The 20,835-nt window shown below is 49.1% G+C and overlaps 1 protein-coding gene across 6 annotated transcripts in view; it reads right to left on the bottom strand.

The window, feature by feature from the left end:
* Positions 1–20,835, bottom strand: part of BCORL1 (BCL6 corepressor like 1) — a 75,758-nt gene that overhangs the window by 19,495 nt on the left and 35,428 nt on the right. For 5 of the 6 annotated variants that reach the window (XM_008972350.4, XM_063601924.1, XM_008972349.4 and 2 more), the window contains 5 exons: positions 16,067–16,232; positions 14,233–14,313; positions 11,837–12,226; positions 8,360–8,586; positions 2,559–2,780 (listed from right to left, as the gene is read on the bottom strand). In XM_008972350.4, the coding sequence (XP_008970598.1) occupies positions 2,559–2,780; positions 8,360–8,586; positions 11,837–12,226; positions 14,233–14,313; positions 16,067–16,232 (1,086 nt within the window). The remainder of the gene's footprint in view (positions 1–2,558; positions 2,781–8,359; positions 8,587–11,836; positions 12,227–14,232; positions 14,314–16,066; positions 16,233–20,835) is intronic. The other variant, XM_055106921.2, reaches the window with a different exon arrangement.

Here is a 20,835-nt window from a genome sequence, read left to right as displayed (position 1 = left end):
ATCAGTCCTGAGCCACAATTGCCAGGACCCCAGCTCTGGGCCGTTTCCTTGGCAGTGGAGAGACTTTTTTTTTTTTTTTTTTTTGAGACAGTCTCACTCTGTTGCCCAGGCTGGAGTGCAGTGGCGCAATCTCAGCTCACTGCAGCCTCTGCCTCCCAGGTTCAAGCGATTCTCCTGCCTTAGCCTCCCAAGTAGCTGGAGCTACAGGCGCACGCCACCACGCCTGGCTAATTTTCGTATTTTTAATAGAGATGAGATTTCACTATGTTGGCCAGGCTGGTCTCCAGCTCCTGACCTCAGGTGATCCGCCCACCTTGGCTTCCCAAAGTGTTAGGGTTACAGGCGTGAGCCACTGCACCTGGCCTGGAGAGACTTTTTTTATGGCCAAGGACACTCATCTGGGTGGTGGTATTTGAGGTGAGGTCCTCAGAGAGGCTGACCTGCCCGCCCAGAGCTCAAGCACTCAGACCTCGACTCCCTGAGCTTGGCAAGCCAGCCCCAGACCAGGGAAATGAGATGTGGTGGAGAGCACAGCCTCTGGTGGCAATTCAAGAATAAGGAAGACAATTGTTTTAAGGACTATCCCTGGATGCAGGTCTCGGCAGGACCAATGTTCAAGCCAGGACAGTCAGTTCTAGCCCTCCCCTCAAATCAGGATAATCCAATAGGCTGGGTGCAGTGGCTCACGCCTGTAATCCCAGCACTTTGGGAGGCTGAGGCGGGCAGATCACCTGAGGTCAGGAGTTTGAGACCAGCCTAGCCAACATGGCAAAACCCCCTCTCTACTAAAAATACAAAAATTAGCCCGGTGTGATGGCAGGTGCCTGTAATCCCAGCCACTCAGGAGGCTGAGGCAGGAGAATCCCTTGAACCCAGGAGGTGGAGGCTGCAGTGAGCCGAGATTGCACCATTGCACTCCAGCCTAGGTGACAGAGCAAGACTCCATCTCAAAAAAAAAAAAAAAAAAAAAAAGGATAATCCAATACTGCCATTCATCCACACTTTAATGACTGCCTTCCTTGGATTGAGATGATGCTAGGACTACAGGTGGGACCCCAGGGACTTGAAGCACCCTAGCTAGCATGGGCTGAAGCTGGGTGAATGAGGTAAGGAGGGGAGAGGCTGGCAGCATTAATGGCTGCCTGGCTTTCCAAACAATGGATCCCATAGCTGCACCATTGCCAGTCCTCTCTGGGGCACTGGGGAGATGGGCCACTCCACCTTTCTGTCTGACAGCTCACAGGCTAGCTGGCTAGAGCGGCTGTGTGTGCAGCCTGTGTCAGGGGTGCTGCTGGCTGTATATAGAAACTGTCAAGCTCCTTTACCCGGGAGAAAACCCGAGGCTTCCCACCATCCTCACCAGTGCAGATGTCTGCCTCTTCCCCCAGGCCCAAAAGGGCTCCTTCCACCCTCCCTGACAGGCTGCCTTAGTGCTCCAGCCCTGTCCCATTGGCCCCTCCAATGGTTTCCTGTTGGCTGGTTTTGCCCAGGGTACAAGACAATTAAATTAACCTTGACGGCAGGGATTGGTCTTGATTTTTGTTTTAGGTCTCCCTCGGCAGCTATCCAGGCACGCACACTAGGTGCTCATGAAAGATGGGCTGCTTGCCAGTGAGACACTGTCACGTCAGCTCCCCAGAGCTGACCAGTCTGGCTGGGAGTGTGGCTGGTGTGAAACAACTCAGGTATAGGGATGGAAAGCCTTAAAACCAAAGGCACACTCTGTAACTAACCCAGCAACTCCACTGCTAGGAGCAAACCCTGAGGAAATAATCCATATGGTAGGCAAAGATACACACTCAATAAAAAGTGGGAAACAATGGAAACGTCCAAGGTGTAACTGAATTATGGTGAATGAGTCAGTCTTCCACCTACCCTGGCACTTGGGAATCAAAAGACCTTGGTTTGAATTCAGACTCATATGCGTAGTAGTTGAGTGATCTTGAACATATCAGTAACACTGCAAAGCCTCGATTTTCTCACCTATAAAATGGGGATAATAAATCTACTCCATCGGCTTACTGTGAGATTAAATGATACAAAGTAATCAGGCTCTTCACATGACAAAAGAAGTGCCCAATAAATGCCAGCTTCCTTTCTTGCCTTCTTTCTAATCTATAGGGTAGTAGTATAAGGTGGGGTTAGCTCAGCCTCGCCCCTCAAACATGATCCTGGCCCCTCTGCGAGAGGCGGAAATGAGGGGAAGCTGGAGGAGGAGATGAAGAGTGAGCAATAAATCACCCCTTGTTCCTTTCTGAGTTGGGAAACCACCATACAGAGAAATTTAAGACAACGTGGATATCCAAAAATTGCATTCCTGGTCTAGGAATATACTGCATGATACCATTTCAATTGCATTCATCCCAAATTGACATTCAAGCAAGTTTGCATTCTCACACACTGACATCCAAGCGATGAGGGGCAAGGCAGCCCCAGGGCAATCTGGGGTGTAGAGGGAGGCCAGCCTGGGTTCAAGCACCAGAACAGCCCATGGAGAAAAGCTTCTTCATAGATGCTCAGACCAACGGCGCCCTGTGGTCAGTCGAAAACTCCCTTACCTTATAGCCAAGACGCGCCGCCCTCTGCAGGAGGGTCTCACCAGCATTTTTGTTCACTATGAGCCGACGTGCCTCTGGGGGGATCTGCCGGGCTGTAGGTGACTCTGAGGCCTCCTCTGAGCTGGCACTTCGGGACTTAGAGGGTGTACATGGTTCTGTGGGTTTCACTGGGGTGGGAGATTTGGGAGATCGTGTCTTCTGCTGGCTCCAACGACCTTTGCCCTGGAAAGCAGAGATGCAGTCCTAGGTCAGGTCAGGCCAGGCAGCTTATCCATCCACCAGGGTCATCACTGCCCTCAGTGGCCAAGGCCATCTCACCTTATCTGTGTCCATGCTGTACTTTGCTTACATTACCCTAAATGGCCGAGACTACTGTCAGGTTTGAGGCCAGACGCTGGGCCAGGCGCTAACCATGTGAAGTCTCTCCAGGATCAACACAGGTTCCCATGAGTTTGTAGCCGGTGGGGAGATATGAAGAGGTTCAAATGCTCAACCCCATAAACCAAGGAATGCCACAGGGATTGTAAATCAGAGATTGAGGGGATATCCTAGCTTCTCTCAAGACTCTGCATGCCTTCTTTACCTGCCTCAATCACCATTTATTGAGGTTTTTATAAGTCCTATCTGTAAATAGGCAGAAGCAAACTCTGAGAGTAAAGAGAAATGAGACAGCTATCTTTTTTTTTCTTTTTTTGAGACCGAGTCTCACTTTGTCACTGAGGCTGGAGTGCAGTGGTGTGATCTCTGCTCACTGCAACCTCTGCCTCCCAGGTTCAAGGGATTCTCCTCCCTCAGCCTCCTGAGTAGCTGGGATTACAGGTATGCGCCACCACGCCCACCTAATTTTTGCATTTTTAGTAGAGAGGGGTTTTGCCATATTGGCCAGTCTGGTCTCGAACTCCTGATCTCAAGTGATCCGCCTGCCTCGGCCTCCCAAAGTGTTGGGATTACAGGCATGAGCCACCATGCCCGGCCAGCTATCTTTGACTAGTCACAGCTGCTAAAGCTTCACACTTATAGCAAAAACCTTCCTTCCACATCCAGTCCTCACAGAATGTTCCCATCTTCCATCACACTGTGTCCCCATATCATACTCAGACCCCCCTGGGGTGGTAGAAAGATCTAAGGCAGACCTGGGCTTGAACCTTGCCTCTGCCATCCCCTAGCTAGAAGACCTGGGGCAAGGCCCTCCCTCTCTGAGCCCCACTTTCTTCCTTGCAGGGTCTTTGAGATAATGAACTACAAAGGCTCCAGAACTGTGAACAGGGTAGGTGCTCACAAAACACTAGGAGAGGCCGGGAGCGGTGGCTCACGCCTATAATCCCAGCAGTTTGGGAGGCTAAGGCAGGCAGATCAGTTGAGGACAGGAGTTCAAGACCAGCTTGGCCAACACAGTGAAACCCAGTCTCTACTAAAAATACAAAAAATCAGCTGGGCGTGGTGGTACACGCCTATAGTTCCAGCTACTCAGGAGGCTGAGGCATGAGAATCACTTGAGCCCGGGAGGGGGAGGTTGCAGTATGCCAAGATCGTGGCACTGCACTCCAGCCTGGGTGATGGAGTGAGACTCTGTTACAAAAAAAAAAAAAAAGAGAGAGAGAAGAAAAGAAAAAAAATTGCCGGGCATGGTGGCTCACACCTGTAATCCCAGCACTTTGGGAGGCTGAAGCGGGTGGATCACCAGATGTCAGGAGTTCAAGATTAGCCTGGCCAATATGGTGAAACCCCATCTCTACTAAAAGTACAAAAAATTAGCCGGGAGTGGTGGCAGGTACCTGTAATCCCAGCTATTCGAGAGGCTGAGGCAGGAGAATTACTTGAACCTGGGAGGCAGAGGTTGCAGTGAGCCCAGATAGAGCCACTGCACTCCAGCTTGGGCAACAAGAGTGAAACTCCATTACAAATAAATAAATAAATAAATAAATAAATAAAAGAGATTCTCGACCTGGAGGTGATGCTATAATTGGATGAAGCTTTGGGGGGCACTGGGAGAGGTGGCATACTTTGCATGTGGGAGGGACAGGAATCACTGGGGGAGGCCAGAGGGCAGACTGTGGGAGTCAGCCTCTAAGATGGCCCCAGTGATCCCCTGATCTTCATGCTCTTATGCACCTTCCTCCTACAGTGAGTAGGGCTGACCTATGTAACCAACAGGAGACTGCAGAAATGACAGTAGGTGTCTTCTGAGGCTAGGGTCTAAAAGACACTGTGGTTTCTGCCTTGCTGTCTTTTGGATCACTCGTGGGGAAAGCCAGCTGCCGTGTCCTGGGGACCCTTGAGCAGCCCACTGGAGAGATCCATGGGGCAGGGAGAGGAGGCCTCCTGCCAACAACCAGCATCAATGTGCCAGCCATGCGAGCAAGCTACCTCAGAAGCAGATCCTCCAGTCACACCCTCAGAGGAATGCTGCCCTGGCTGACACCTGACTGCAACCTCACGAGAGACCCCAAGCCAGGCCTAGCTAAGCCCCTGAATTCCTGACCCCAAGAAACTGTGTGAGATAACATATGCTTATTGTTGTGTAAAGCTGCTAAGTTGTATAGTAATTTGTTATACCCCAATAGATAACTAGTATTTCCGACTTATCCAAACCCCTCAGAACATCAAGGTCTCAGTTCAATCCTCTATCTTCTACCATATCCACAACACTCTGGGCCCTCTTCCTCTGTGTAGCCAGAGTACCAAGTCTGAACCACGTAATCTGATGCCTCACTTTCTTCTTTTCACCCAGAGTTTCACGCATAAGTCTCACCTCTCCTGCTAGATTTTAAGCTCCTTGGGGACAGGGTTCATATTGTCATCATTTTTCTGTTCCTTACAGCACTTAACTCAGGGCTGGGCACATTATTATTATTATTATTAGTTGTTGTTGTTTGTTTGTTTTTGAGACAGAGTCTCACTCTGGCACCCAGGCTGGAGTGCAGTGGCACGATCTTGGCTCACTGCAACCTCTGCCTCCCAGGTTCAAGCAATTCTCCTGCCTCAACCTCCCAAGTAGCTGGGACTAAAGGCACGTGCCACCATGCCCAGCTAATTTTTGTACTTTTAGTAGAGACGGGGTTTCACCATGTTGCCCAGGCTGGTCTCAAACTCCTGATCTCATGTGATCCACCTGCTTCAGCCTCCCAAAGTGCTGGGATTATAGGCGTGAGCCACCGCGCCTGGCCACATTATTACAACAAATATTTGTTGACCTGTTTCAAGCCAGCTGTGTGCAGAGCCCTGGATGGCCAGAAAAGTTGCCTAAAAAGACATCAAGTCAGGAAAGGAGCAGTAGAGAACAGAAGATGAGGGCTTGGGGCATTTGTTTCCTCTGGTCAATCCCAAGACAGCGAGAAGCCATGATCAGTCCCCATCCTGAAAGGGCAGAGAGGTACAAGCCCTAGCAGGAAGGCACTAGCTATGAGGGTACAATGCTGCTTTATCGCCAGGAGGATAGAATGTACAATGGCAGGACTGGAGGATGCTGGGTAAAGTACCAGGGTTTTACTAAGCCAAGCCAGGAACCAAAGGGTGACTCTCCTTTCTGGGGGCCAAAGCTGCCAGAGAGCAGCAGCGAGGCAAGTTGCCTGGGAGGGGGAGGAGCAAGAACAAGTGGGGGGACCCCTCCCCCTCTCTCCTTCCCCCTGGCTCTGAGCCCCTGTGGGAAGAAGCCCTTGGCCAGTGCCCCGCTTTCAGTGTTGCAGGAGCGTTCCCCGCCCTCCCCCACCCCTTGCTTCCTGCTACAAAGCCCCATGCCATGGGGGCAACCAGAGCAGGTGGCGGTGACTGGGAGAGAAAGGAAGGCGGGAGGGGGAAAGGAAGGTCACAGGGAGGGACAAAAACCTCTCCAGGAGAACACTGCAGCGGACACACTGCCAGGCAGAATAACCAGACAGAAGCATGTGAGTGTGCTGCTGAATCTCGAGCGCTGGTTACCTTTGTGTGGGCTGGGGCCATCCATCTGAGTGTCTGGGGGAGGAACAGGGGGAAGGGGAGGGGGAGCAGGAGCCTGAGACGCCCACCTTTTCCCAGCGCTGCTTGTGGTGGCAGCATTTTCTGCCCAACTGCCCCCTTCCCCCAGTGCCTCCCAAATACAAACAGAAGCCCCCCATTCAGAGCCTGAGAGACATATGGAACGAGCCATGGCTCCAGAGGCAGACAGGCCTATTTCACGTCCCAACTGCATCACTCAGGACCACCCAGTAACTTCACACAAGTCCCTTAACCTCCTTGAGCCTCAGTTTCCTCACTACAAAATGAGGATAATAAAGGTGCCTACCTCCCAAGTGCCACTGCAGGAATTAAGAGCGATAACGTGAATGAACTGCTTGGCACAGACCAGAGTTCCCTGCTCTTTCCCTGGGCCCCTGTCCTCCCACTCTGGGGGGTCAAGGGAACGAACGCTGCTACCCTGCCACGCTATGCCTCTGTTCCCTCATTCTTGCTTCCGCCCGAAGCACAATGATGCACAGCAACCCTCGGAGAGCACTTTATGGTTATCAAAGCCTGTCACAGACATTGCTTCCTTTGTTCCCCCAAGCACCCTTGTGAGACAGAAAGGGCATGAAGCAGCAGCTCCATTCTTCAAGATGAGGAAATAAGCTTGAGTCTTGTCTGAGCTGGAAAGAGGTTCTGGGAGGGGGAAGGGGAAAGGAGGGGAGACGAGCACCTGGGGCTCCCACCTCTTGCCAGTGCCATTCGGGGATTCCAGTAAGAATCATGACCACCAAAGCGCTAGGCATGATGGCTTCCGCCTGTAATTCCAGCACTTTGGGAGGCCAAGGCGGGCGGATCACTTGAGCTCAGGAGTTCGAGATCAGCCCGGCCAACATGGTGATTTTTTGTATTTTTGTACTAAAAATACAAAAATTAGCCGGGCGTGGTGGTGGGCGCCTGTAATCCCAGCTACTCACAAGGCTGAGGCACGAGAATCGCTTGAACCCAGGAGGCGGAGGTTACAGTGAGCCGAGATCGTGCCACTGCACTCCAGCCTGGGCGACAGCGTGTGACTCTCAAAAAGAGAGACAGAGAGAGAAAAAAAAAAAAAAAGAATCACGACCACCAAAACAAGCTGAAGATGGGCTTTTGTTTTTGGCTGTCAATGACAAATACATATTATAGGTATACATTTGAACCCGGACCCTCACTTCTCTCAAATGTAAAGTTAACCCAGGTTGAAGACTGATTTTTTCTAAGGATACAACATGCAACCTAACACCAATGGCATGAACATCAGACCCAAAAGAGATGTTGATTTGGGATGAGGGTTTTAGGAATGCTTGCCTGGCTATTGATTGGTGACTGCCCACTCACTAGCATCTACGCTTCCATGAGAAGCTAAAGAACTGGGAAGCAGGGTAGGGGAGGAGTAGCTAGAACCTGGGCCCCAGTGGAATTCCTTCAGCCTCACCCTCAATCAACCTTTGTCTGGACCTTAAAATCCTTCCTCCTACAAGTTGTTTTCTACCTTGATTGACTCAGAAAGTTCCAAGATTGGTTTCCAGTAAGTTAAACCCAGACAAAAGCTTCTTGATTGGATGTTAACGAGCTACTCAAGCTAACATCCTGCCATATTCTTTAACTCTTCCTTAACTCAAAGAAAATCTAAAGATTGTAGAGGAAAAGCCATCATGGGCCAGACCTTACAATTAACTATAACTTTAGTTCCCATTCTTCAAATTCACCCCCAACCCTTCGAGAACTAGTTTGAGAATGCCTTACTAAATATGGGTTAATTTGATCCTCCCCATCCCCCCCCCCCGCCTCCTCTGACCCCCCGCCACACACACCTTCTACAATACCCCTTGATAGCTACACACCTTTGCCTCTTCTGAGACGGTTGCCATGTGCTTGGTCTTGCACTTTCGTTTTCCTGATGGCTTTTCTGAATTTTCAAGGCAGACTGGCTCTTCCAGGTTATTTGGGAGGAAACCGTTTGGTGAATCCGAGATCCCCTGGACTTTGTTGGGCAAGAGAAGGTTCCTGTTCCTGAGGCGGTGCTCCAAACTTTGGGAGGAGGAAGTCTTCTGCTTACGGGCCTTTAAATCTGAAGGCAAGAAACAGGAAAAGAACGGATGTCAGAGAAATGGAACACAGAAAAGCAATGCCTTCCTCTAAGATGAATCAGAGGACTTTGGGGATTAGAACTGCAGTGCAAAGTTGTATAACTATCAGCTATCGATATCTAGTGCTGTGCTGACTATTCCACTAAATGCTTCTTGAATGAACACACCATACTTCAACATCGAAGTCCCTCATCTACAAGCAGGAGACAGCTCCCAGCCCTGCCAGCAGGGGGCGGCCCATCTGGCTAGCCCTAAGATAAGGGTAATTTTAACAGGATTTTTCCCAGAGCCCAGAGCAAATCAGAATTTCTTTTTGCTTTTTTCCCCATTCCCTTTGTCTGTTTCTCCAGTCCCGTATGAAAGCAAATCTGGTGGTCCTGCTGACATTAAGTATCAAGTACATGGGGAACAGGGAGGAAAAGGTAGAAGGCTGCCTTCATGGCCTCAGCTCTACTCACCTGACTGCCCCATTTGTCACTCTCCGAGGACACAAAGATCAAAGCTACAGGAACTCCCTGAAACTAGAAGGCATCATGAGCCTACTTAGCTGGCAGTCAAGGGCAGAAACCTGCTGCCTTTTCTGGGTGAAAATCAAGTCACTGGTGTCACTAGAACACACCAGCAACATCTCTAATTTAGCCACAGCTTGCTGAACAAAGCACATTCTAATTTCAAAAAGGCCTGCCGGGAACTCCATTATCAAGAGCTTCATCCCACAGGGTCTGTCCTAACCCCGTGTGTAGGGGCGACTGTGTGTTTAACCTCATCTCTCAAGATTAGTGCTGCTTGGCTTGGCCGTCAATTGTGTGATTGGCTGGGCTCAAGTCCTAATTGCTCTGAGCCTCAGTTGCCATATCTGTAAAATGGGGAGAATATAATCTACATCACAAGAGTGGTATGAGAATTAAATAAGATAATACATGCAAAACCCCTTTCAAAAAGTGTTATAACAAGTAAGACATCATTATTGTGTTATTTAAGCACAAGCTCTTGAGGTGGAGCCATGCCCGTGTGTTTTCCTCCCCAAAGGAATGAACACCATGCCTAGCAATTAGTGAAATGAAGGGACTGAGATTGAAGAGTTCTCAACTCGCCTCCCTCAACCCTGACATGGGCTCTCACATGTGACATTGACAAAGGCAGATCCAGATGTGGAAGCCATCATTTCAGCACAAGGAGTTGGCTGCAGCTTATGCACAGTTCCTGGAAGGCCAGCTGTCATGCCATCCCTTTCTCCCAGCTAGCCTCAGCCCGCTAGTGGGGCCCCATAGCCTGTCCAGGAATTGCTGTACTACATGGTCTCTAATAGCACTTCCAGTCAGAATGTTCTAAACTCCAGCTTTTGATGCGACACATTTGGGCTGAGGCAAAAGAGGAAGGAACAGAACCATGCCTTGTGAGGACCCCAGGAAACATGAAGAAGTCATATTACAGTGTTCAATGCTACAGGCAAAGAAACAGCCCCCCACCTTGTTTACCCAGGGCAGGCTCGGGTGTTTATTCAATTGCAGAGAAGTGAAGGCTTTATAGTAGCCCACAAAGGACTAGAGAGCGGAGGTGGCAGGTGTGTGAGTGGAAGTGGCTCTGCCTACCTGCTCTGCAGGTCAAGAAGGGAGATAACCAAAACCAGGATGAAAAGAAAAGTCAGGAGGCTCAGACAGAAGCAGGGTAACCTGCCTCATTTGGCCTTTGCCAAATTCCTGCACGAAGATGCCATCATCAGATCTGGAGGAAAGTAACCAGACCATGTGCCAAATCCAGCTGCCTCAATGCAAAACCCTTAGACACATCCACAGAGGAAGAATGACCTACTTTCCAACAACTGGAGCTGCCCCCAAATCAAGTAGGATGCCTTGATTGGTGGTGTTCTCTGCGTTACTGGAGGTGTGTTCATGAAAAGGCTGGCTGGCTACCTGTCAAGAATGCTGTGGAGATCTCTATCTTTGCATTGGGTGGCAAACTGGACCAGGCAACCTCGAAGGTCCTTCTGGTTCCAAGCGCCAATATGTTCCACAGGAAGCTTCCATGCTAGGAAACCAGGTGCCATTAGAGAAGATTAGGTGACACACAAAAGCTCCTCTTCATCCTAACACAAGTGGCTGAGGCCAACAGCTTGACACTCATTCCTGACCAATCTATTATTGCTCTAGCAGAAGAAAGAGAATTGTTCCCACTCTGTCACATAGTTGATGAAAATTAGCTCAATTACTCTCTTGAGCATAGAGATGGGTATCATATACACCTCCACTTAAACAGAGCCGGAAATGAGGTTAAGCCGTCTTTGCATTATAGCAAACCTGGAATCTACTACCCACTCAATATGAGGTTATTCAGTTTTAGCTAATAAGGAGACAGCGGATGTTTACCGGCAGCTCAGGATGAATACATCATAGGAGGCAATCAATTGCTGCTTCCAGGGTAGAGGTCAGAGAATGAGAGTGAGAGACAGAGGTGTTCTTATAAAACCCAGAGATGTGCTTTTTGCTCATTTAGAAATTCACTATAGGAATGGGCCTGAACAGTACTCAGTGGAACATACTGATATTAGCATCTTGTGACAGTCTGTGCCTCCGGAATGGTATATCACAGCATTTGATGTGGTCAGAGAAAGCCTGGTTTTCTCTTTGGGCTGCCTGCCTTCTCAACTCAGGTCCAACAGAAATGATGCTACTTTGGGTCACCTCAAAGCTTCACTCCGCCTCTGAATAATCACTGTGGCTTTAACGGATAAAGCAATGCTGTGCCCGTTTCTACTTGAAGTTCTTCTGTTGGTTTGAAGAACCCACTGTACTTCTTTTTAGCTTAGAGGCTGCAAGTATCCCAGGAAAGGCAGCCGATGCCCTCTGTCTTCTTGAACCCAAGATTCTAGGAGAGAGAACCCGTCCTCCCAAAAGACTCGACTCCCTCAAGCCAACCAGAGAACTCCCTGGTATCCAGTTGTCCCATGCCAAGGATGTCACCGTGGCCTTGCCCACAGGTTCAGACTTCTATAAGAAACCGGAGGGCTTGGGCCTTCATGTCCTCCGCTCACCTGCAGGCCAATCCGAACTCATTCAATGTCAACCCAAAGCCAAAGGCTCGGAGCTGGAGTTGAGTGACCCCCTCTGGCAGCTGGAGATCATAGCACCGGGTTTCTCTGGGTCCCGAAGCCTTTGGCTGGCGTAGAGGTGCCTGAGGGTTCCCAGAAGCCAAACGGGCCGCGGCGACAGCAGAGCCCCTGGCCAGCCTTACCTGCTCTCCCTTTCCGCCGCTGCTCGTCTTCTTGCTCTGTCAGGTACTCCCCAGTCTGATATTTTCGGCTCTTCTGCCGTCTTCGTTTCTTCCTCTTCAGCAGGCCCTCCTCCTCCTCTTCCTCCTCCTCCTCATTGGTGTCCCACATTTGCCGGGCAGCCTCTGTCCTCCAGGGCATTTCTCGGGCTCGCCACAGGTGCCTTCGGCCCTGGCTCAGCAGAGACTTGTCCTGGGCATGGTGGCTGCGATACTGGGTGTCCCGTTGGGTCTTTCTCACCTTTCGACGCTTAGCTGGGGTGGGGGTTACCTCCTCTTCTTCTTCTGTGGGGAAGACTTCCTGGCTTCCCATGTCACTGTCTGCCATGCCAGCAAAGGAGCTACAGATGCTTCCTGTGGATGGGATGTACAGAGGATGGTCAGGTACTTCTTCAAAGGACAAAGCATGGTGTCGAAGTGAATGCCCTGGACTAGGAGTTTGAAGGTCTGGGTTCAAGTTCAGGCTCTGCCAGTTATTAGCTGTACCGTTCGGGAAAGTTCCTTCAGTGCAGTCTCCTCATCTATAAAATGGGGATACTGTTCTCCCCTTACTGACCTCACAGGGCTGTTTTGAGGCTCAAATAAGATTTTTCACGCATATGTGCTTTACAGAGTCCAATATACCAATCAAGTATTAAAAACACACACCCTTAGTCATCCACGTTACAGTGTCACCTGAATCCACACCCAAAACTCTTGCTTAGCTCTTATAAAGTGCCAAGTATTTTGTGAAGGGCAGGAGAGGGCCACGGGTCCCTGGGAAATCAGGGGCTAGGAGAGGGCAATTGGGGTCTCAGACAGGGCAAGGGAGGATATACTCCTTTTGTGGCACCACCAATCTTGGGGACAGAGCCACCCCGGCCAAGCAGAATCATCACAAGAGAAGAGTCTCAAGAAAAGCGAAGCAAGAAGGAGTCCCTTTCCTGTGATCTGTGACAGAGCCTGGTCGGGTCACGCCCAAATGCACCCAGGCACGCCCACTTCCCTTAAATTGACCCCACCTCCTCCTGACTTGCCAAGAGTTCAGGGGTGGAGCTTCCTCCCAGGCACCTCCCTCCACCCGGTTGTAGCTGTTCCTCACCGCTGGGCAAGCGCTTCCCCCTCCTCCCCCACCACCCCAGGATGGATTGGTACCTTTCCTGCCTTCCTCAGCCACCTTGCCAAAAGGCCATTTTCTCTCTCCACTCTTTCCTTCAACTCTGCTAACAACGAAAGTACATCCTAAATTGGCCTGGTTTCACACTACAGGAGATTTGACACCTTCCTCCTCGGAAGCAGCTGTGAGACACCACCATCTTTCTCCCAAGGCCCAGCTATTAACTCAACAGTCCCCAGACCCAAGCGAAGTCAGCAGAAGAAAGAAATGGTTCGAGGCAAATAGAGTAAGTAGCCCTTGACCAAAGCTTCAAGTTAGTCACACTGCTAAAAGACAGCAAATAACAGCACATTTTCCGTTATATACACTAGGCAAAACAAAGTGTTCTGGTTAATCTAATATTCTGGTTAATACAGAATCATCATAGAGATCACAAAGGGATCACCAATTTCCAAAGAATCAAATACAGTACAATGTGTTTAACACTAAAATGGGACTGGCTGTAATGTAATTGCTCTTTGATAATTCAGAGGACACTTCAGGATTTTGCAAGGCCTCCAGGCCATCATTATGAGCCCCAATTACCACCTCGCTTGCCATGTGCTAAGGTGCCGGTTACTAGAATGTCAGATAACTGAGTTTACACTATACCTTGCTTCCCCATTCTATCCAATTTGCATGGAAATTGGGTGAACTGGGACAACTATCTCCAGCCCTGGATACCAGTGTGGAGGCTAGCAGAAGGTAGTGGTGGCTAGAAAGGGCTAGCTTTTTTTAGTCCCTAGAGGTTGACCAACACAAATTCAGGGAGCCAAATGTGATTCTGCCAGCCCTGACGATTCAATGACTTTTCCAGCTTTGAGGCTGCCTGTCACATAGGGCAATAAGACCAAGGTAGAAAGTTAAATGTCTGTGCCTGAGATTAGCCCCAGTAATGACGAGGTGCCAAAGCTTGGAGTTGAACCAGCTTTCCCGAGTGGCACAGGTCTTACCTCTTTCCACCATCAGCTCCCAACAAGAGAGGTCAAATCCCTGCTCTGAAAAGTTGAACAAATAATCCTCAAACAGTGGGCAATATTTGAGGACTATTTGTCCCCTGCCCCCACCCAGGGCTCTCTTATCTCTGCAAGGAGCTGGGCATTGTGGCACAGTGAATCAAATTCCCAACTTGACACCTGGGCCCATGGTAAAACTGCTCAACCAGATTTCGATCTCTCTTTTCATAGAAGATGCCGAGAGGGGCCATCACCTTAGTCTCACTCACCAGACTGACTGCGCGTGCGGGTGCTCAGAACCACAGGGATAAAGTCACGGAAACTGCTCTTTGCTTTCTTTTCCAAGGAACCTGGAGTGATGTGTGGTTTGGGGACAGAAGGCAGAAATGTTACAATCAAAGCTTAAAGACCAGAAAGCCCACCTGTGAGGCTCGGGGGAAAGATTGAGAAAGAGCTTGTGTTTACCCTGTGGTTAATCTGGGTTACATTTATTCGCTCCCCTTACGTGGCCATCACATATGTGTCTCTTGTAGACAATGAGTGTTTCCAGGTGGTTTTTAAAAACTGAGAGTTTGGTCGCTTTTGCTGATACCAGAAAAGGCAGTGCACAGTATCAATGTGATGGTGTGCCAGAAAGTAGGAAAGTAGGAGGCCCCACTGCCCATAGGACTCTGAGGCTGCTGCACCTCAACAAAGTTCTGCTGGGCATGGTGGCTCACGCCTGTAATCCCAGCACTTTGGGAGGCCGAGGTGGGTGGATCACCTGAGGTCAGGAGATTGAGCCCAGCATGGCCAACATGGTGAAACCCCGACTCTACTAAAAATACAAAAATTCGCCGGGCGTGGTGGCACTCACCTGTAGTCCCAGATACTTGGGAGGCTGAGGAGGAGAATCACTTGAACCTGGGACGCAGAGTTTGCAGTGAGCCGAGATTGTGCCACTGCACTCCAGCCTGGGTGACAGAGTGAGACTCCATCTCAAAAAAAAAAAAAAAAAAAAAAAGAAAGAAAGAAAGAAAATAAACAAAGTTCTAACTGAGCTGGAGCAGGTCCCAGAGGAGGGCAACCTCAGTGAATCTTGGAGGATTGAGTGAGGTGGGAAGATAGGAACAAGGAGCCAGTGAACAGAGAAAAAACGGCTAAGAACAGATGAGGCCGGACGCAGTGGCTGACGCCTGTAATCCCAACACTTTGGGAGGCTGAGGCAGGGAGATGGCTTGAGCCCAGGAGTTCAAGACCAGCCTGGGAAACATGGTGAAACCCCATCTCTTCAAAACTACAAACATTAGCCAGGTGTAATGGCACATGCCTGTGGTCCCAGCTACTCGGGAGGCTGAGGTAGGAGGATCACTTGAGCTCAGGAGGTTGAGGCTGCAGTGAACCGATATTGTGCCACTGAACTCCCTCTAGCCTGGGAAGCAAAGTGAGACTCTGTCTCAAAAAAAAAAAAAAAAAAAAAAAAAGAACAGACCAGAAGAGGCAGGTCATAGTCATGTCAGGTGGGCAAGACCATGAACCTGGACTCCTGTGCTCAGGAATGCTGGGGATTCTCTCCCTGATAAGGGTGCCCAGAAACTATTAGTGGCAAAACGGACAGGTTAGGGACACATACCAGCCCCGTCATCCCAGACATCCTGTGTGTCCCTAAATGATAATAAACGTTTAAGATTTCTCTAAACTCTCCTAGCTAACTAGCTATTTATTTTTGTCCTTTCAGAATAGCAGTTTTCCAGTATACCCAAAGAAGACAGCGTAATGAACCCCCATTCTGTGGTTTTTGTCTAAATTCTCCTTAAACTTGTTTCTTTGAGCCTAGACCCATCGCGGGGAAATGGGTCGGCTACTGTGTTGTGGGCCTGGTGTTTGTGTCTGAAAACCACTTCCTTCAGCCTTATTCTAGCACCCAGGAGGAGCAGAAGGGGCCCCCGATCCTTGCTCGCTCACCTTAGACTTCAGAGGGGTCAATCATATCTTCTTTCCACAGTGAAGAAGTCTCACTTTTCCAGAGTGAAGGAGTCAGCGCCTGAGCCCCTCTGCCCTCACCACCGTGCCCTGGGGATCCCTCTGCAGCCCAGCCCAGAGGGCCAGGGCCGCGGGGCCTACCTTCCTCGTGGCTGTCGGCTCGTTTTCCTGGAGACTGGGACTCCGGCTTTGTCGGCTTCCGGTGCTTGTGCTTTCCCCTGACTCCATTGTGCTCTTTTCCTGAATCTGAAGCCCCCCTGGGGCTTTTCTTGGTGGATTCCTGGGGGTCACTGGGCAGCTTCCGGCACTGTGGAGAGGTAGAGGGTCAGGTCTGAGGTCAGTTTCGCTTCTTAAGAAAGCTCTCCAGGGGTTGAGCCGTGTGTCCCGTTTCTGACCTAGAGGCATGAGCTGCCCAGAGTGGGGGACCAGGGGCAAGGGTCCGTGCACTGCCTTCCAGAGTGGGTGACAGGGGCTCTTTTGGACTGAGTCCAGGGCCCCAGCTAATCCCCATAGGCGTCCACATCCCATCACTTTAAAGAGGTCTACAGAGTCTGCGTTCAAAAGCCAGTGAATAAACACCCAAAGTCATTTTAAAAGGTGCAAAGTCAGGCCCCATACTCTCTGTACCCAAACACCAATGGAGAGACCGGCATTAAACAAAATGCCTCTTCTGCAAGTTGGGAGACTACATTGTTCAAATAACTTCACTGTGAATGGTATTGCACCAACAACTGAAAATAATTCTCAGTACAGGCCAACTCAAGAAAAATTGTCTCTTTTCACGTGTAAATTAATACCAGAAAATAGATTCAACTAAGGCAAGAAGAAAAACATGACACAGGAGCAATTCAAATATCCTCATATTTATAAAACCCAGTGAAAAGGCCCAAGCATTATTCATAATGCCACTTTATACTCTGTAGCACTTTCAGCCTTTCCAAATGCTCTCATCTCTATTATTGGATTTTATCCTCCCCACAACCCTGGGAGGAGAAGCTAATATTATCCCCACTGAACAGATAAGAAAACGGAGGCTCCAAGACAAAGGGTTGAATGACTTGTCCAGGGTAACACACAATCCCATGTGTCCACTGGCTCAGGGACTGCCACTTACCAGGCCAACCCGCAAGTTAGCACATTTGTGCTTGCAGTGAGAAAGACCCAGAATTGGGACTAGGACCCGGGGGTCCCGGCCCCCAGCCCGGGCCTCTGGGCATCAGCTCTCGCTACCTATCTTCCCTGAATCACTTCCTCGGCTGCTTCAGCTCAGCTTCTCCCACGCCCACTGCCTGGCGCATCTAAGAGGCACAATGGCTGTGCTCACACACTGCAAGGACACTCTCAGCCTAACAGTCACGTATTCTCACGAGCTTTGAGGTCTCTCTGTGCCACTAAACAAGAAATAGGGCAATGTAGGGATTTCCAGTATTCTAGTATGCAGGGAGTGCAGAATAAGCAAAACGTTGGAACAATAAAAGCAGGTCCGAGGAGGAAAGGAAGGGTTAAACTTGCTTGAGCTGTTTTTCCCCTAAGCTGACCCATGCCTCGCCTGCTAGAAGGTTATCGTGGTGTACCTCCAGCTAAGGGGATGGCACATACCTTACTGATGGAACATTTTCGGGGGCTGGGGCCTCCTAATTCTCCAGGGACAGGGAGTCACCACTACCCATCAAATTCCAGGACTCCTCCTATCCCATGAGCTCTTCCTGCTTCTTATTTTCAGCAGAGGCCTGAGCTAAAAATTCAAGTTCAGTTTCCCCCTTGGCTTGCTGCCAGTTCCTACAAACCAAAGTGTTAGGAGGAGGAAAGCATTGGTTGGAAAGAGGAAGATGAGGAACTACTGCTTAAAAACTAACCTTCAGGTACGGCTGGAGAAAAACTATTTTAAGTCAGGGGGAATAAAGTCAAATGCACATACATTTGAACATGTCCTATTTATTTCTGAATATCATTCTTAGCTGGCTCTTTCAAATGCAGATCACTAACTTTTACTTCCGAAGACAAAAACAAGTAAAACAGAACATCTAGCAGGGCGCGGTGGCTCAAGCCTGTAATCCCAGCACCTCGGGAAGCCGAGGCCAGCGGATCACCTGAGGTCAGGAATAAAAATATTTCGCACACTCCAACTTATGCATGAAGTTGGGAGGATGGGGAGACCGTGTGAGATGAACATTCTGGTTAACAGTTTTGAAATATTTTCCAAAGAGCTTTCCAAGGAATGAGAAGACAATAAAATACATCCAGCACCAAATGAAGCAGAACTCTCTCTCTTTGCTGGTGATGCAGAAGGCCCTTTAGGATCCTGAGAGGCCTTGGGCAGGTGGTATTGGCAACAGGAGACTATTTTCACTCTTGGCCAAGCCCTGAAAGGGGCTGTTTCAAACAAACCCCTGATCTTAGTTTGCTGATCAACAGTTTCCTTCTCAGGAAGGTGGCATGTAAAAAAAAAGAAAGAACAAAGTGATTTGCACTCCCAAAAAATAGACATTTACTAAATCCTTACAGGCAGCTGCAAAGAGCTGCTTCCAGGCCCCTGATCCTGTCATTTTAATTTCTGCCCTCTGCATTTGATAGTGGGCCCACTGAACTGTTCATCTAATATAGGATAGGGCAGTGCCCACCTGTCACTGAGTCATCTGTGAGACATAAGCTTCATGAGAGGCGGGGCCACATCTATTTTGTTTGTAATGCTAACAATAACAGCAACCACTAACACTAACTGAACACCTACTATGTGCCAGATACTACTGTACACACTTATGTATATCACGTTCTTTAATCTTTTTTAAAATGACAGCTTTACTGAGATACAATTTATTAAGACATACCATGCAATTCACTTAAGTGTAAAATTCAATTGTTTTTAGTATAGTCATAGAGCTATGTAACCATCCCTACTTATCTAGCTCCAGAACTTTTTCATCACCCTGAATGGAAACCCAATACCCATTAAACAGTCACTCCCCAACTCTTCCATCCTCCCCAACCCTAGGCAACCACTAGTCTACTTTCTGTCTCCATGGATTTGCCTATTGTGGACATTTTATATCATCATCTCATTTAATCTTCACAACTCTATGAGTAGATACTATTATTGTCTTGTGTATAGATTAAGAAACTGAAGCCCATAGAGATTAAGTAGCTTGACTAATAGCACACAGCTAGGAAGAGGTGGGGCCAAAATTCAAACCCAGGCTCCATGTCTGGCTCCAGGGAGCATACTCCTCATCAATCTATGATACCACCCTCCTGAAGAGGTATTCCCATTGCCTGGGAAGGACTGGCATACAGTAGCCATGCAACAAAAACTTGCAAAACATTCAGTGAAACAGTTCCATGGGCAGAGAGTAGAAGATGGCCAGGTGAGGTGGCTCACGCCTGTAATCCCAGCACTTTGGGAGGCTGAAGCAGGAGGATCGCTTCAGCCCAGGAGTCCGAGACCAGCTTAGCCAACATAGTGAGACCTCGTCTCTACAAAAAATAATTAGCCAGGTGTAGTGGTATACACCTGTGGTCCCAGCTACTTGGGAGGCTGAAGTGGGAGACTGCTTGAGCCCAGAAGGTGAAGGCTGCAATGAGCTGTGATCGAGCCACTGCACTCCAGCCCGGGTGACAGAGCAAGACCCTGACTCAAAAAAAAAAAAAAAAAAAACAAAAAGAGAGTGGAAGATAATATGGTATAGCTGAAGAAGAACATGGACTTTGGAACCAGAGACCAGAGTCTGAGTTCTAGCTCTGCAAGTTAGTAGCTGTGTAACTGGGTAATGTATCCTCTCTGAGCCTCTGTTTCATTTATTTTCTCACCTGTAGATTGGTGTAGCATTCACCTCATATGGTTACTGTAACGATTAGATAACAAATGTAAAAACACAACTCTAACGACATGAATTATTATTCTTATTACCACCGAGTGCAGATGGCAATTACCTGCCAAACGTTATATGCTCTACTGCGTCATGACCCACGTTCCTACTTCACGTGTCTCTGACATACCAGGGTGGTTGTGAGGTTTGTGAGTTAAAGTCCACCCAAACACCTATCCCAGGGGTTCTTAACCTGCAGTCCCTGGGTGAGCTTTGGGCGATGGGGCAGAGGTCAGGTCCATGAACCCCCTAAAATTATTGGCAAAATTCTGAGGTCACGTTTCTGGGAACAGGGTCCATAGCTCTCACCAGCTTTTCAAAATGGTCTATGGTCCAAAAAAGACCATAAACTTGTGCCACAGCCAAATTCACAGTGCTCTAGCCAGAAATTTTGTCCCTTAGTGTACATGAACATCCAACTTGAAAGCTTGCTAACAGAACTTCAAGTTGTTCTAGATTTTTAATAAACCCTATCCTCAAATGTTTCAAGATTCTCCTTGGATCACCAGTAGCCTCTGGTCCCTTCTGGGGGACCAGGGGTTTCTCATCAAGTGCTCCTGGCCCACCTTTTTGCCTAGAACTCTGCCACCATCCATAGCCTGTCAAGACCAACACCCAGACACCCAACCTGCCTTGCCCATCCAATCCCCAGTGGGCCAAAACCCAAAGCTGCTGCCTCAAGCATTCGAGTGGGTAGGAAACTGATTAGCACAGAAGCCAAATTGGCTCTGACCCCACAAGGCTCCCAGCAAATCCTAAGCAGGCCCCCCAACCAGTGGTGAAAGGAACAACCCCGTCAGAGGCCCCTGCTCTCCCCATCCCTAAGTTCTCAAGGCCAGTGTTCTCTCAGTAAAGGAAAAGGAAGAATGGTTATTCAAGGAAGAGCCTGTTATTCATTGATTTCCCTCACCAATACCTTCTTCCGCTTTCCGACCTCATCTGGGACAATGGCTTCCCTACCCCAGGGACGGAATCATTTCCCACATCCTACAAACTACAAGCCAGCCTCTCCCCATGCTGAGACACCGTATATGGAAAATGTGACCT

Source organism: Pan paniscus, chromosome X (assembly GCF_029289425.2).
Source record: "Pan paniscus chromosome X, NHGRI_mPanPan1-v2.0_pri, whole genome shotgun sequence".
NCBI classification, from domain to species: domain Eukaryota; kingdom Metazoa; phylum Chordata; class Mammalia; order Primates; family Hominidae; genus Pan; species Pan paniscus.
The sequence above is the reverse complement of the archived record's forward strand: the minus strand, read 5'-3'. Positions and strand labels throughout refer to the sequence as shown.